Source organism: Dunckerocampus dactyliophorus, chromosome 13, assembly GCF_027744805.1.
Source record: "Dunckerocampus dactyliophorus isolate RoL2022-P2 chromosome 13, RoL_Ddac_1.1, whole genome shotgun sequence".
In the NCBI taxonomy this organism is placed as follows: domain Eukaryota; kingdom Metazoa; phylum Chordata; class Actinopteri; order Syngnathiformes; family Syngnathidae; genus Dunckerocampus; species Dunckerocampus dactyliophorus.
The window spans coordinates 30,348,370-30,363,810 of NC_072831.1; the positions used below are offsets into that span (position 1 = coordinate 30,348,370).

A 15,441-nucleotide genomic window follows, 5' to 3' on the forward strand; every position below is an offset into this window, starting at 1 on the left:
TATCATATATATATATATATATATATGTGTGTGTGTATGTATGTATATGTGTGTGTATATATATATATATATATATGTATATGTGTATATAGGTCTTACTGTTATCTATTATGAATTATTATTCTGATTATCATATAAAACATGAGATGGAATGCAGGAAGTGAATAATATGTACTGTACTAGATGTGGAATGGATGGGGGGTAGGATTAAATAAGCTTTGCTTCTTCCTACTCCTTTTGGACATGTGGAACTGTGAAAAAATGATTCATGAGATGTATTCCATTGGAACCTTCATGTTCAAATAAACTAAACCAAACCAAACCAAAACCAAACCAAATAAAAATCACAATCATAGCCATAAACAATAAAAACACTCCAATGAAAAGCACACATAAAAATAAAAGTACAAAGTTCCTGCTGGAAATGACGGACTCTGGCCCGGTGTTTGCTAGCGTGCTGTGCCGTGTATCATTGAGCATTCACACATGAGCCAATTAGCAAACATGCTAGCACCTGGCAAGATAGCACTAACTACCAAAAGTCCCAAAGCAGTTTAAGCAGTCCCTTCCTCCCGGCGTACGCGGTCCTATGTGCTGGCTGAACACGCAACTATAACAAACTACGACGATGGAAGTACTACCTGTCATTTCACCACTGCTACAGGGTCTATTGCTGCAGGAGGGCATCCAGGAAGTCAAAGAAGGGAGCAAAGATGGCACCTTCTGTCGCTCGAGACGCTTCCTGGTGAGCACTAACACAAGAGCTCCACGGTCTTCTTTGTTCGGCTGTAGCATTTTTGTATGGCTGTTAAAACATATTGCTCATGGGGTGGTATTTTCCTCACAGGGTTAGCTGCTTCTGTCTCTTCTATTGCTTACAGTATTGGCGTTTAGCAAGCAGCTCACATGGTTAGCTAGTTTGCTAGCCATGACCGCAACAAGTGACGACAGGAAGGAGACTGATTGGTCTACAGCCAATCAGGACGCAGAAGACAATGGGCGGTGCAGACAGAAGAGAGACATTAGAGAGACACCGCTGCCTGCACAGAACTAGAACACTCAACTTCCCACAGTGCAATTCTTCCAAATACTAAGATTTCTCCTGAATTAGCTTTCCGAGCAGAACCCGGTGCCATGTCATCATCTCGCCATCGTGAGCGATGTTACGCAAGCGTCGACGTGAGAAAGTGGAAAAACTCTGGCACCAGTTTGGCGGATTAACGCCCCCAGTGTTATTTACGCCTCGTTAGTGTGATTGTGAGGGAGAGTCGCCGCACGGCGGCAAATAAACTCAAGCCCACCGCAAACCGGCTGCAACGGGGTCGCGCCGCCGCCGCGTGCAAGGTGTCGTTGCGGAAGCACGGCGTGGACGGCGGTGAACGCAGGATGCAAAAAATGCACAGGAGACAGATTTGTTGACGTTTTCTCACACTTCCAGGCCATCCACTCGGTCGCCTGGCACCACGAAGGCAAACAGTTTGTCTGCAGCCACTCGGACGGCACTCTGACCACATGGAATATACGAGCCCCCGCCAAGCCCGCACAGATCATCACGCCGCATGGTGGGAGCACACTTGCATTATGTAAACACACGCGGTGTGATGCATTCATCACATGATGTCATGTCTCACGCCTCCTCCAGGAAAGCAGCCCAAGGATGGCAAGAAGCCGGAGCCATGCAAGCCCATCCTCAAGGTGGAGTACAAAACAACACGGGCTGGGTAAGTGCCATGGCCCCGCCCACCCTTCGCCTTCCCCGTGTCCACATCCTGTCCTGAAAGCAGCCTTTCCTGTTATTCTATTCACACGTGTGTGTGTGTGTGTGTGTGTGTGTGTGGTTTGCACTGTCTGGCTGGCTGAAACGCTGTGGAAATATTAGAGATTATCAGGACAGTCAGTTTTGCGGACCTGAAACACAGGATTGATGTCTTTCCGGCTTTACTCTATCTTCATTCATAAGTCATGCTGTTTCGTACCTGAATAGGACCTATTATTAGTCAAAGCAAGTCTTAGGTGTTTTTATGCCTAGATGAAACATATAAATGGCTAAATTAAGTCCAATACAAATAAATGTAAGGCATTCAAAGACGCTGTGATGCTGTGTAGTATTCTACACTGGCCACTAGGTGTCAGTAATGTTACTGTAATGTTGGGTGAGACACACGAGCACCAGACATGATCACCAGAACAAAAAGCTTTTATTGCAGGTTGGAATGATCTCACAACAGGCACAATCATCCCTAATAAAAATCCCGAAGAAACTGTTGCAGCCATAACCTGTCCACCACTGACTGCTCTCCTAGGGAACACACATGAGCACTCGTCTTTTTGTTATTTAGTCTTATATTATGTCTTATTTTCTCTTACTATGTCTACTGTATTGGTTGATAGTAGTGTAAAGGTAACTATAGGGGTGTTATTTCATGTCTAGTGGGCTCTAATGATGTTCATGGTGGTAAGCAAGTATTCTAGCCTCCATTTTCTAAAGAAGAAATACTACTTCTCGGAAATTCACTTATGACGGTCGGGTCTGGAAGCAGTTAACCACGATGAACGAGGGACTGCCATATTCCCGTTAGAAGAACCGCAAGGCTCCAATTCACTATTCAGCTAAACGCCGCCTCTCCGATAGTCGCCGGGTGCACGGTCAACAAAGGCAAATGGCTGCTGACGTCTGGAAATAATTATGGTCCAGAAAACATTGTGGCTGTAGCCAACCTCCTGATGTGGTGTATTTGGCTGGTCCTGCGACTTATATATCATATTATAACACACACACACACACACGTTTTAACCGCTAATTGTGAACCCTACTGGCCACAGCCACAAGGGTGCGCTGTAGGCAGTGATTCAGTGATGTGGAATGAGATCGGGAGCTTGGTGAGCTTGTGTCTTTCTTTTTGGACTCACTGGCTTGTTATGTTCATTTAGCTCATTTAGCTAAATGTTCACCATGCTCTTGTGTCGTAGAATAACTGCTGGGGTGTTACGGTATTCAGCTTGTTGTTGTAGTGGACGTCATTGGACGCATTATTTGACTGATGGCGGCTTCGCGACTTAGTCTGAAAAGACGGTATCGATATTTTTAAGGTAACGCCACAAGATGGCAGTAGCTGTGTTTGAAGTATCATGAGCAGTCAGCGTCCAGCAGCTTGATCTACCTCTGCATGCGCTTTAAAATGTGAACGTTGTTTCCAGTAGGGGTGTCCAAATGCAACTTTTTCACTTGGGATTGTGACGTTGCATATATAATATCATGTAATCCCATATTATTCTGTGGCTGATGCCAATATGGAATTGGAACACCTCTTGTTCACAGTCGATTCACCGGTGATATTAATGCTGACTCAGCACTTTGCTCGGTAAAGAATCAGAGCGTTTACGGGGTCCGTGTGTCTCCATACAAGGTGCAACAGTCAAAATTGGCGTCCCTCAATGCCCGTTCACCAGCGAAGAGTTTGATCTCAGATGCACCAAATGAGCAAATGAAATATCAGCGTGTTTCCCCCGAATCCAGGGACCCCTTCATGGTTCTGTCGGGAGGACTGTCCTACGACACGGTGGGGAGGAGGGCCTGTCTGACCGTGATGCACGGGAAGAGCACCGCCGTCCTGGAGATGGACTTCCCCATCGTGGACTTCCTCACGCTGTGTGAAACGCCATATCCAAACGGTTTGTCTTTATGCTTTACTGATCATGTTTTTTCCCCACAAGTGCTTGTTTGACGGTCCTTGAACGCACCGCCGTTGCAAAAGTGAAACTTAGCACAATAGTCCCGCGCCACTTTGCGCTTTGAATTTTGTGGCTTCACAGTATCAAGTTTTTTTTAAACGAGCTAATAAATCATTCTGTTCCATGGTTGACCTATTATTAGTGAAAAAACAAAACATATTAAAGCAAATGTATTTTTTTGGCCTAAGTGAAGCATTTTCAAGCGTAAAATGTCTAAATGAAGTAAAATACAAACATAAGGTATTCAGAAGACTCATTCGAAGACGTTGTGATGATATGTAGTATTCTACACTGGTCACTAGGTGTCACTAATGTTACACTGATGACACATTAGCCACCTCAGGAAGTACTGCAGAAAAACAACAGCAAGGAGCTCTCCCAATGCTAACAAGCCTGAGTCCACATTATGTCTTATTTACGTCCCAAATGTCTGATTTTCTCTTATTTCTACTATATTGGCTAATAGGAGTGTAAAGGTGACTATAGGGGTGTTATGTCATGCCTGGAGGGCTAGGCGGTTGGTGGCCGCAGCTGCTGATGAGCATACATTTTTACAAAGGATGTCTTGGCTTGTGTTCTAAATAGCCTGTTTTGATACACAGTCAGCCTATTATGTCTTCATGAAGAGTGGAGAGTGAAGAGTGGAGAATGACTCATTTATCAGAAGACCTGCACTTGCTTACCTTTTTCTGGGTGGGAAAAGTTGAATAGTGGGAATAGTTTTGCAATTGTAGTTTGACATGCAGAAAACAATAAAGGATGAATGAAGGGGATAAATGAAGATTTAAGGTTCCTTTTGCTAAAGACGACGTGACAGCGAGATCAAAACGGACACCAACACACTTTATATTAAGGTGCCTTAACAAGTAGCCCTTCTAGTTAATAAGACCTTTATATTAGTAAGCTAATGAATGCCAATAAGCATTTAATATATCCTCTTATTCATATAAGAAGAAGCTTGTTAACTGTAATTACAAGCATTAAACATTAAGTGTTGCCTTGACCTCAATAGTGTTTCTCATCTTAATAACCCAAAATGGAGCCAAAGAAAGTTGGACGTGCCAGCATTTGACAGAGAAGGTGTTGATCTCGCTGCCGCATTGTGTCTTTGGCAACCAACACGTCTTCAGTGAAGGTAAAAGTAGGCTTAAATGTTCAAGTGTCTCCCTTCATTTGTCATTTATGTGCATTCTGAATTGTTTTATGCATGTGAAATGATCATTTTATACGTTTTAGAGTCCATTTTAATGTAAGAATTTAACAACTGCAGAAGACATCGTAGGTGCGTGACGGCGCTGCTGCCCACTTAACAGATTGTGGGAGGATGCCTGGTGGGGTACGTTGTACTTGTGTACAACCAGGCACTGATGCTTTGTGGTGTTTGCAGACTTTCAGGAGCCTTACGCAGTAGTGGTCCTCCTGGAGAGGGATTTAGTCCTCATTGACCTCGGACAGATTGGGTGAGTGTAACCCGCTTGGTTTAGCCCCCCTGGGAGAGTTGAGAGCGCTAGCCATCGAGCTAAAAGGGCTGTCGACTTGACGTTAGGGTTGGGCGATGTGGGCTAAAACCCATATCTGGATATATACAAATGTACCCAATATTTCAAGTATCTAATAGAATAATTTTATAAAGTAAAACATGTATTTGTTTAATGTTATTAAAAGATAGAAATATGGTTAATATTATGGAAAAGGTCAGTATAAATGTTATGTTATTTGAAAAACATCAGCATCAGCATGTCTCTCTCCTGACAGGTACCCCATATTTGAGAACCCGTATCCCCTCACCATCCACGAGTCCCCGGTGACCTGCTGCGAGTACTTTGCAGACTGCCCAGCCGAACTTATCCCTGCACTTTACTCCGTCGGCAGCCGGCAGAAGAGGCAAGGTTTCAGCAAGAAGGTGAGCCTCTGTCTGCTGCATGTTGCTGTTACGCCTTTGGACCTTTAAGAACATACATGTACATGTACATGTTGATTTCACGCTGCCTGTCTTACGTGTGTCCAGGAGTGGCCCATCAGTGGGGGAAACTGGGGTCAGGGCACACAAAGTTACCCAGAGATTATCATCACGGGGTGAGCCATTTATGATCCACATATGAACACATAAGATAAAAGATGGTTCATGCTGATGCTGTTTGTCCATCAATAGGCACGCCGATGGCTCCATTAAGTTTTGGGATGCGTCTGCATGTAAGTACTCGTTGGCTTGAGCTTTAATTGTTCACAAACATAAATAGACTAGCCACAAATACATGTGCAGTGTGCTCTTCACAGCACATGAGCTAAGTCAAACTAGATGTCAACCCTGAATGAGACACTTCACTCTATCACCATTTACTAACAAATCATTGTATTTGGTGTTCTATACAACCGTTACTAGTCCAAAATGTACGTGTTTTTTTGTTTGGCCTAAATGAAACCCAAGATGCTGTGATTGTATACAGTATTCTACACTGTGTTATTTCATGTCTAGAGGGCTCTAATAATGTTAAAAAGTGTATTTAAAAGTGTATTGGTAAACCGTTCTTTTATGCTCTAACTACCAGAATAGTCATTCCATTTAGAAATAAGGAATCCTACTTCATGGAAATTCACTTATTACGGTGGGGTCTGGAACCAATTAAACCCGATTAATGAGGGGTTACTGTAAGTGCGTACACACCGCACATTGTGTATTCAACGTGGACATTGCGCGATATTCCACGGACCAGAGATACGGTAGCTACAAGATAATTTTCATCAAATAAAATGAAAGTTAGAATTGAATATTAGCCATGTACCATTCTGTTCCATTCCATTGTCTCCCGCTTATCCGGGTCGGGTCAGGGGGGCAACAGATATTTTTAGACCGGCTGCTGGGCCGCACCTCCTGCATTATTATTATTATTATCATTATTATTATTATTATTATTATTATTATTATTATTATTGGGCCGCACAGTGGTCTAGTGGTTAGCACGTTGGCCAACACAGTAACAGCTTGGAGATCGGGAAGACCTGGGTTTGATTCTCCCCTGGGCATTTCTGTGTGGAGTTTGCATGTTCTCCCCATGTGTGCGTGGGTTTTCTCCAGGTCCCACATTCCAAAAACATGCAGGTGAGGTTATATTAGGCGATATTCCACGGACCAGAGATACGGTAGCTACAAGATAATTTTCATCAAATAAAATGAAAGTTAGAATTGAATATTAGCCATGTACCATTCTGTTCCATTCCATTGTCTCCCGCTTATCCGGGTCGGGTCAGGGGGGCAACAGATATTTTTAGACTGGCTGCTGGGCCGCACCTCCTGCATTATTATTATTCTTATTATCATTATTATTATTATTATTATTATTATTATTATTGGGCCGCACAGTGGTCTAGTGGTTAGCACGTTGGCCAACACAGTAACAGCTTGGAGATCGGGAAGACCTGGGTTTGATTCTCCCCTGGGCATTTCTGTGTGGAGTTTGCATGTTCTCCCCATGTGTGCGTGGGTTTTCTCCAGGTCCCACATTCCAAAACATGCAGGTGAGGTTAATTGACGACTCTAAATTGTCCATAGGTATGAATGTGAATGTGAATGGTTCTTTGTCTATATGTGCCCTGCGATTGGCTGGCGACCAGTCCAGGGTGTACCCCGCCTGTCGCTCGAAGTCAGCTGGGATAGGCTCCAGCATGCCCCCGCGACCCTAATGAGGAAGAAGCGATATCGAAAATGGATGGATGGATTATTATTACAGTATTAGCATTAGCATTAGCATTACAGTGCCATCAGAGGATGTTTTCGTCGTATACTTGATGCACCTTGTTGTATTCTGTTGCCCCATGACAACTCATCCACTCTTTCAACTCCCGCCCCCCCTAAAAAAAAGTGATGCTGCAAGTGCTGTACAAGCTGAAGACTGCCAAGGTGTTTGAGCGGGCGCGCGCCAAGGAGGAGAGGGCCATTGCAGACATCGTGGAGGAGGACCCCTTCGCCATCCAGACGCTGTGCTGGTGCCCCGAGAGCAGGATGCTGTGCGTGGCCGGCGCGTCAGCCCACGTCATCGTCTACAGATTCAGCAAGCAAGAGGTCAGCGCCGCTGACGTGCAGGTGAGCTGCGTGGTCGCCCCCTTCTGGCTGTTTTAGGAATTACAACAAACGAGGACATGACTGAGGAGAGATTGATGTGCTGGTTCCACGGCCATGCCAGCGCGCGTCGGTGCACACCCTGCCAACCATCATTAGCAGACATTCATTGTAACTTCCTAACGTCTTTGGTGAAGGCTGGCGTGTCAAATCCTCCATATTTGCATGACATGCCACGATGACACATTACCTCACGTCTTCCTAGCTCTTGGAGGTACGCCTGCAGTGCCAGCTGAGCGACGTGGACTCACCCGACCCCGGAGGAGAGCAGACCCCCACGTCGCCCGCCTCGGCGGGGGCGCCCCCTAGCCCCCAGGAGACGGAGCCCGCCGCTCAGCCCTCCGCCGGCAGCAACTCCTCAGACGGGTCGCGAGACAACATTCCCTGCCTGCAGTAAGGAGAATGATTGATTGTTTTGCTGCGTAGCTTGCATGCTACTTAGCAGTTGCAGTAAACGATCCTCATGACACCTCTATGCAGGGTGCGGGGCTCCGCGCTGAAGCAGTCTCCGGGCTACCAGGTGGAGCTGGTCATCCAGCTGGTGTGGGTCAGCGGGGAGCCTCCTCAGCAGATCACCAGCTTGGCCATAAACTCCTCGTACGGACTGTAAGTTGTCTCCAGGCGTCCAAGAGATCTAAATGACATAAAACATCTGGAATCTTCTTCCTGAGTTGTGTGTGTGTGCGTTTCAGAGTGGTGTTGGGGAACAGTAACGGTCTGGCTGTGGTGGACTACCTCCAGAAAACACTGCTTCTCAACCTGGGCACGTCGGAGCTCTACAGCCCCTCTGAGCCCTACCAGAGGCAGCCTCGCTCCCCACGCAAAGCCCGGCAGCCCTCTGGAGGTCAGCTCCCGTCATGTGCCGTGCTACTACCCTCACTTGTTACTCTACCCATTGCCTGGCTGTCCCTTGGTCCACACTGTCCCATCTGCGTATACTAGTGTCTCCAGTCAAACTTGATCTTGGCATTGCATTTTCAGAAAGCTAAAGACCGTATTGACTCTTCTTCTTCAAAGCTCTGACATGCCTTCACAAATGCTAACTAGTTGTTGTTGTTGTTCTTCTTCTCCTCCTTTGGGCTTTTCCCTTCAGGGGTCGCCACAGCGAATCAATTGCCTCCATCTAACCCTGTCTTCTGCATCCTCTTCTCTCACACCAACTACCTTCATGTCCTCTTTCACTACATCCATAAACCTCCTCTTTGGTCTTCCTCTAGGCCTCCTGCCTGGCAGTTCCAAACTTAGCATCCTTCTACCTATATATTCCCTATCTCTCCTCTGGACATGTCCAAACCATCTCAGTCTGGCCTCTCTGACTTTATCTCCAAAACCTCTAACATGTGCTGTCCCTCTGATGTACTCATTCCTGATCCTATCCTTCCTGGTCACTCCCAGAGAGAACCTCAGCATCTTCATCTCTTCTACCTCCAGCTCTGTCTCCTGTCTTTTCCTCATGGACACTGTCTCTAGACCAAACAACACCACAGTTTTGTACACCTTTCCTTTCATTTTAGCTGAAACTCTTCTATCACACATCACACCTGACACTTTTCTCCACCCGTACCATCCTGCCTGTACACGCTTCTTCACCTCTTTTCCACACTCTCCATCGCTCTGGACTGTTGACCCGAAATACTGAGCTAACTAGTCGTTCTACATAAATCAAAGATCCTCTAAATGACAAGAGCACTTTCACTAGCATTTTCGTAGTAGATCCTCAAAAACAGCAAAGTCTCATTATTTGACAAGCGCCCTCAGCTGTTTTTAAGAAGGACCTACTGCAAAAATGCTACTCAAAGATCCCTTATATGACAGCAGCACTCTGCTCTTTTAAAGAACCTACTACAAAAATAGTTCTGAATTATCTATTTGACAAGAGCACCCTGCTGTTTTTGAAGGCCTACTGCAGAAATTGTGCTCAAAGATCCTCAGTTTGATCGGAGCACTTTGTTGTTTTTTGGAACTGACTGCAAACACGCTGGTCAAATATTCTGTACTATATATGACAGGCGCACTCTGCTGTTTCTGAGGACCTACTGCAAGCACTCTGCGTGACGGCAGCTTGCAGTAGCTTCTCTCCCTCTACAGGGGGCAGCGCTGGCAGCTACACCATCTGTTGACTTGGCAGCAGCGTGTGCAGTTTGTTGTGTTGTCTCCTCATGATGGTGTTCTTAGGAAGCCCGTGCTCACATGTGTCTGTCTCACTCTTTTCACGGCCGTCTGTAAAGACATTCCCGCTGGGACGTCTTTCGTGTCCAGAGTTTCCGTGTTGTGTTCAGAGTCTGTGAAAAAGCTACGCTCATCCCACGTCAGTAAGTCGGTTATTTTTGCCCCCTGCAGAGGTAGTGTCGATGTAGCACCCCCACTGCCATCCTCTTCTACAGCCCCGTTACATTCTAGAGTGTCCGTGTGGGACATGTGTCCAACAGATGTAATAGTTGGACTCCTTTAGCTGTTAGCTTGTAGCAACTAGCATAGCTTAAAGAAGACGGGTGCCCAGTAGAGCACGAGGTTGTCTGCAGACCAAAATATGCAATGCAGGTGTTTCCCCTCATCACGTCACAAATGTTTGGGTTCAGCTACAACAGGGGTGTCCAAACTGCAGCTCGAGGGCCTTTTGGGGCTCAAGGCTTGTTTTTTATTGGCCCGTAGCATATTGTAAACAGAAAATTCAACAAAAACCAAAACAGCAACAAAATGGAGCAAAAAGGCAGAATGTGAAGACTTTTACAGTATTTATTTCCAATGCCAAAAACCTGATGGCCGTCTTCTGGCTCCATATGAGAAATATCGTAGGTCATGGAACTTTTAATAATAATAATAATAATAATAATAATAATAATATATTACCATATTCTCATAACATTACTTTTACCCGTTGGATTACAACTATTTTTCCTCTTAATACAGTCAAACCTGTCTATAGCGGCCACTAAAGGGAAACGGCAAAAGTGGCCGTTATAGACAGGTTGGCGGCCATTTTGAATTTGTGCGCGCACATATTAACATGTCTGTGATCAGAAGCTTGTGTTTGCAGATACATGTAATTATACTGTTACATGTTGACCAGTAGAGGGCACTGTGGGACTGCAGATAAATGTTGTAAAGAACTACTAGGTTGATAAAACCGCTGTTAATAAAGCGGGGGGAAAAAAAAGCGATTAAAGTGCATCAGTGACGTGAGTCTCTCCTTCCCCACAACAAGCGGCATTACAGTATTGACCAGTGCACATTGTCTCACACCAGGAAATAAACGGTGTCACTGTCTGCAACAAGCTCCAAAGAAGATGGCTTTTTTTATGTGGAACAACTGACCGTTTGTGTGGATCTTGTGAATGATTGTGACTGAGCTAGGACTCAGTAATTAAAGTCTACACACGACGGCTTCATTGATTAAAAAATCAAACTTTTTTGTGCATGAAGCTTCTACTTGAGTCGGCATATTGACCAAGGGATACGAAATGGGTGGCCGCTGGCCACGTTAGCGAGGTGACCGCTATATACAGGGTCTATAACACGTACATTTTCCGTGGGGGATTTTTCAGTGGCTGCTATAGGCAGGTGGCCGTTAAGACAGGTTTGACTGTACATGTCCCTGTGTGAAAAAGTGATGGCCCCCCTTAAAACTTAACAGAGATGAACTGGGATCTATCAGTGTGGAAAAGGTTATAACGTCATTTCTAAAGCTTTGGGACTCCATCCAACCACAGTGAGAGCCATTATCCACAAATTGCCAAAACATGGAACGGTGGTGAACCTTCCCAGGAGTGGCCGGCCGACCAAAATGAGCCCAAGAGCGCAGCCGAGAGGTCACAAAAGACCCCACAACAACATCCAAAGAAGTGCAGGCCTCACTTGCCTCAGTTAAGGTCAGAGTTCATGACTCCACCATAAGAAAGACACTGGACAAAAACAGGTTCCAAGACCAAAACCACTGCTGAATAAAAACAACTTTAAGGCTCCGAAAACATCTTGATGATCCCCAAGACCTTTGGGAAAATACTCAAAAGTTTACATTTTTGGAAGGTGTGTGTCCCATTACATCATAGCAAGAGTAAAACACGGTGGTGGTAGTGTGATGGTCTTCAGGACCTGGAAGACCTGCTGTGATCAATGGAAGCATGAATTGTGCTGAAGGAGAATGTTGGTGACCTCAAGCTGAAAGCAACTTGGGTTCTGCAGCAGGACAATGATCCAAAACACACCAGCAAGTCCACCTCTGAATGGATGAAGACTTAGGAGTGGTCTAGTCCAAGTCCTGACCTGAATCCTATTGAGATGCTGTGGCATGACCTTCACAAGGAAAAGCCTCCAATGTGGCTGAATGACAACAATTGTGTAAAATTCCTCCCCAGCACTGGAAGAGACTCATTGCAAGTTATGGCAAACACTTGATTGCAGTTGTTGCTGCTAAGGGGGGCCCAACCACTTATTAGCTTTAGGGAGCCATCACTTTTTCACACAGGACATGTAGCTTTGGATGTTTTTATCCCTTCAGAATAAAAGGTTTCATTGAAAACTGCATCAAGTGTTGAGTTGTGCTGTCATTGGCTAATTTAAGTATGACAAACATGCAAAAAATAAGTCAGGAGGGGGGCAAACACTTTTCCTCACCACTGTATGTTTTTAGAATGTTCTGCGGACCATGAAAAGCCAGTTAGAACAGCCCTGGCACAGGTCAATTAGAGTTCAGGCGTCATTCATTCTGCTTTGTTTCCGTTCTCCCCACAGTGCTGTGCGACTCCAACGACGGGCCCAACGCCTCCGAGGAGCGTTGCAAGTCGCCGACTTCAGGTGAGCTGCTAATACTTTGCCTCAAGAGACGAGCGTGATGTGATGTGATGTCTGTTGTGTTGAACGCTTGCTGTCCATCACACACCGCAGGATCGACCTCGCCCTGCAATTCAGACGAGGACCGAAAGGCCAAGTTCATAGAGAAGGGTACCCTATTTTGTTTGAACCGTTCACGTGAACGGCCGCAGTCATGTGATTCGCCTGTCTGCACCTTGTTTCCAGTGAAGTACAAAAGCAGACGCTTTTCCAAGACGATTGCCAATGACTTTGGTACTGTATCAGCCACGTGTACCGTACACACGCGCTGTCCTCTCTCGCCGCCTGAGTGACGGCGTTCTAACACCCGTGTGCCTTCCTCTTTGGTCCGGCTGTGCATCCTCTGATCATGAACACAAAAGGAGCGCAATCAAAGTGTTTTTCCCCCACTAATCATGTGATCTTGGGGTGTTTGATTTGTGAACTTAACCACCGTGTCTTCTAAATAAATGCATGACCAAAAATCTTTTCAATACGAGGCCTCAGATTTTCTGTGCAGTTTGCCAAATTGGATTTGGAAAAGAAACAGATGGGCCACATGCTGCTATTTTTGCACAAAAAGCATAGAAAATCCGCTTAAAGCCTGACTCCTCACCATTCTGATGGGTTGAATGTGTTTCTCTTCATCTGTTATACGCGTGTGTGTGTGTGTGTGTGTGTGTGTGTGCGCGCACGCACACGTGTTTAATACCAGGGCCGTAGTGCCGCGTTAACTTGTTTGGCTACTTCTTGATTAGTGTTTCCCTCTTCCTCTTCTTGCATCGCTGTTGACGGAAGTGCAATCTCCGTACTTTGACTGCTTGTTGCTTGTGTTGGTGAAAAGGTGGTGATGGCCTGCAGGCTGGTTTATGACAACACACCAGTGCCGAGGTCACAATGCCGGGAGCGCTCGCGTTGGCCTTCACATCCAAAGCCCTCCTAGCTTGGATAATTGGAAAACTGACCACTATTTTGGGGAAAAATATGCTTCAAAACGTGCAAATTTGAATGTTAAACCGCCGTTGTGTACATGCTGTCAGATCATTCAAGACGCCAGCGTCTGAAATGATGAACTTTCCACTCCTTTCTCATTTTATATTTTTTATATTTCTATATAATATTTTATATATAATATAAAAGCACTGCACGGTCAGGCACCACCAATAAATGCTAAAGAGCCCCGAGAACCCCATCAACCCAGGACAACACCCACAATTTACAGGTACTTGCCAGAGTAGAATGGGAGTGTTTAGTTGTCAAGCTCCTCTGTTACTAAAGCATATAGTTAGGAGTGAGCCCTGATACGCTGATACTGTATGTATCAGAGACCCTCCTCAGTCTCCTATGACCGAGACTAAGACTTGTGCCATGAGATAAGTGCTGTTGTCATTTGGCGCTATATCAATCAAACAGATTGACGACCCTGCTAGCGTTTAACCATCTTTGTCCTTAATTCATGATGCTTGCAACAGGTTGGGGACCAAAAGAGTGGCCAACATTGGTGGGCCTCTCTTTTTATGATGTTCATTTTCACAGAACTTTCTCTGCAACCTAATTTCCCCCAAATGAGGGGTTACGTGCAATTGTACCCTACAGTAACCACGTGGCCGGGTGTGGTGTGTTGCCAAGCGCTTCCTGTTACCACCTTTCAAAATGAGCTGATGGGAAATGACTTTTATTTTGTACATTTTCCTTCTTCACAAAAGAGGCGTGATTTTGTTTCTGTTGCAGCCAGGATGTCGCGGAAAATTAGCTCGTCAAACGAGCAAAAGCCAAACACGGGTAAGCCTGAGCTGCTAACTTGTATTATTATTATTATTATTATTAGTAGTAGTATTATTATTATTCAGCTTATTTGGACGTTTTGCTTTGTTTGGGTTTTCATTCAAGCCGTAAGACGTGTTGAAAAAGAGCGCGATGATGATGATGATGATGAACTCACAGTTGTTTATGTTTGCCGCGTGAGCAGAGTGGCGCTCCCTGCCGTGTCGGAATGGCACTTGTCACGCCGACGACGGCATGACGACGAGCAGGAAGAGCGTCAAGCTGGTCTTCTCTAGAACCAGCTCAGATGGCAACTTCAGTGAGTGGGACCCGGCCGCCGGCGTGGTCCCACCGGGACCGAAGACCTGGGTTGACTGACACTGACACCCCCTTTTCCCCATTCCCACATGGCATGGGGCTTTTGTTCTGAAAGGGTGTCCCTCATGCACTCACAGCGATGTGGAAGTGGTCTGCAGCTTTTCATGGCGGTCCTTCGGGTTCTTTTGTTTCTTCCGCGTCTTTGCCAGAAATGTGATGGCATCACAGGGAGTCGTCCTTCAACGGGAAAAGCAAAAACACACTTTTTCATGTGGTGTTTTTTGTTGTCTTCTTCTGGAAGCTGGGTCACTTTGATCTGCAGGCCACAGACTTTCTGTGTGCAAATGTGGGCTTCAAGTTGCAAAACACCAAAGACAAACTTTTCCACGCTGAAAGCACGGGAAATTCTTCAGTGTTCATGCCAAATTCAGCAAGCATCTTGGGTATTCATGGTAATAGTCAGTGTACAGCACGGGTGTCCTAACATTTTCCAGCAAGGGCCATGTACACAATAAACTTCACTCTTTGCCAGTTTTTTCCCATTTTTACTGGGTTTTTATTCCAAATATTTGAATTTTCTTAAATATTTTATTATTCATAATATTATTATTATTATTATTTCTTAAATTATCTTTGTAATTTTCCTTCTCATATTATGATGATTGATTCTCTTCCCATAATATTTTGACTTTATTCCAGGA

General features: G+C 45.3%; 1 protein-coding gene across 12 annotated transcripts in view; it reads left to right on the plus strand.

Annotated features, from left to right (window-relative positions):
• Window positions 1–15,441, plus strand: part of stxbp5b (syntaxin binding protein 5b (tomosyn)) — a 52,142-nt gene that overhangs the window by 29,778 nt on the left and 6,923 nt on the right. For 4 of the 12 annotated variants that reach the window (XM_054797751.1, XM_054797755.1, XM_054797756.1 and 1 more), the window contains 17 exons: window positions 665–745; window positions 1,439–1,562; window positions 1,643–1,721; window positions 3,518–3,672; window positions 5,120–5,192; window positions 5,488–5,635; window positions 5,741–5,808; window positions 5,885–5,925; window positions 7,593–7,813; window positions 8,055–8,242; window positions 8,330–8,455; window positions 8,542–8,693; window positions 12,581–12,643; window positions 12,734–12,790; window positions 12,866–12,913; window positions 14,390–14,440; window positions 14,628–14,741. In XM_054797751.1, the coding sequence (XP_054653726.1) occupies window positions 665–745; window positions 1,439–1,562; window positions 1,643–1,721; window positions 3,518–3,672; window positions 5,120–5,192; window positions 5,488–5,635; window positions 5,741–5,808; window positions 5,885–5,925; window positions 7,593–7,813; window positions 8,055–8,242; window positions 8,330–8,455; window positions 8,542–8,693; window positions 12,581–12,643; window positions 12,734–12,790; window positions 12,866–12,913; window positions 14,390–14,440; window positions 14,628–14,741 (1,789 nt within the window). Of the gene's footprint in view, window positions 1–664; window positions 746–1,438; window positions 1,563–1,642; window positions 1,722–3,517; window positions 3,673–5,119; window positions 5,193–5,487; window positions 5,636–5,740; window positions 5,809–5,884; window positions 5,926–7,592; window positions 7,814–8,054; window positions 8,243–8,329; window positions 8,456–8,541; window positions 8,694–10,077; window positions 10,162–12,580; window positions 12,644–12,733; window positions 12,791–12,865; window positions 12,914–14,228; window positions 14,254–14,366; window positions 14,441–14,627; window positions 14,742–15,441 lie in introns of all 12 variants that reach the window. The other 8 variants (XM_054797753.1, XM_054797762.1, XM_054797752.1 and 5 more) reach the window with 8 other exon arrangements.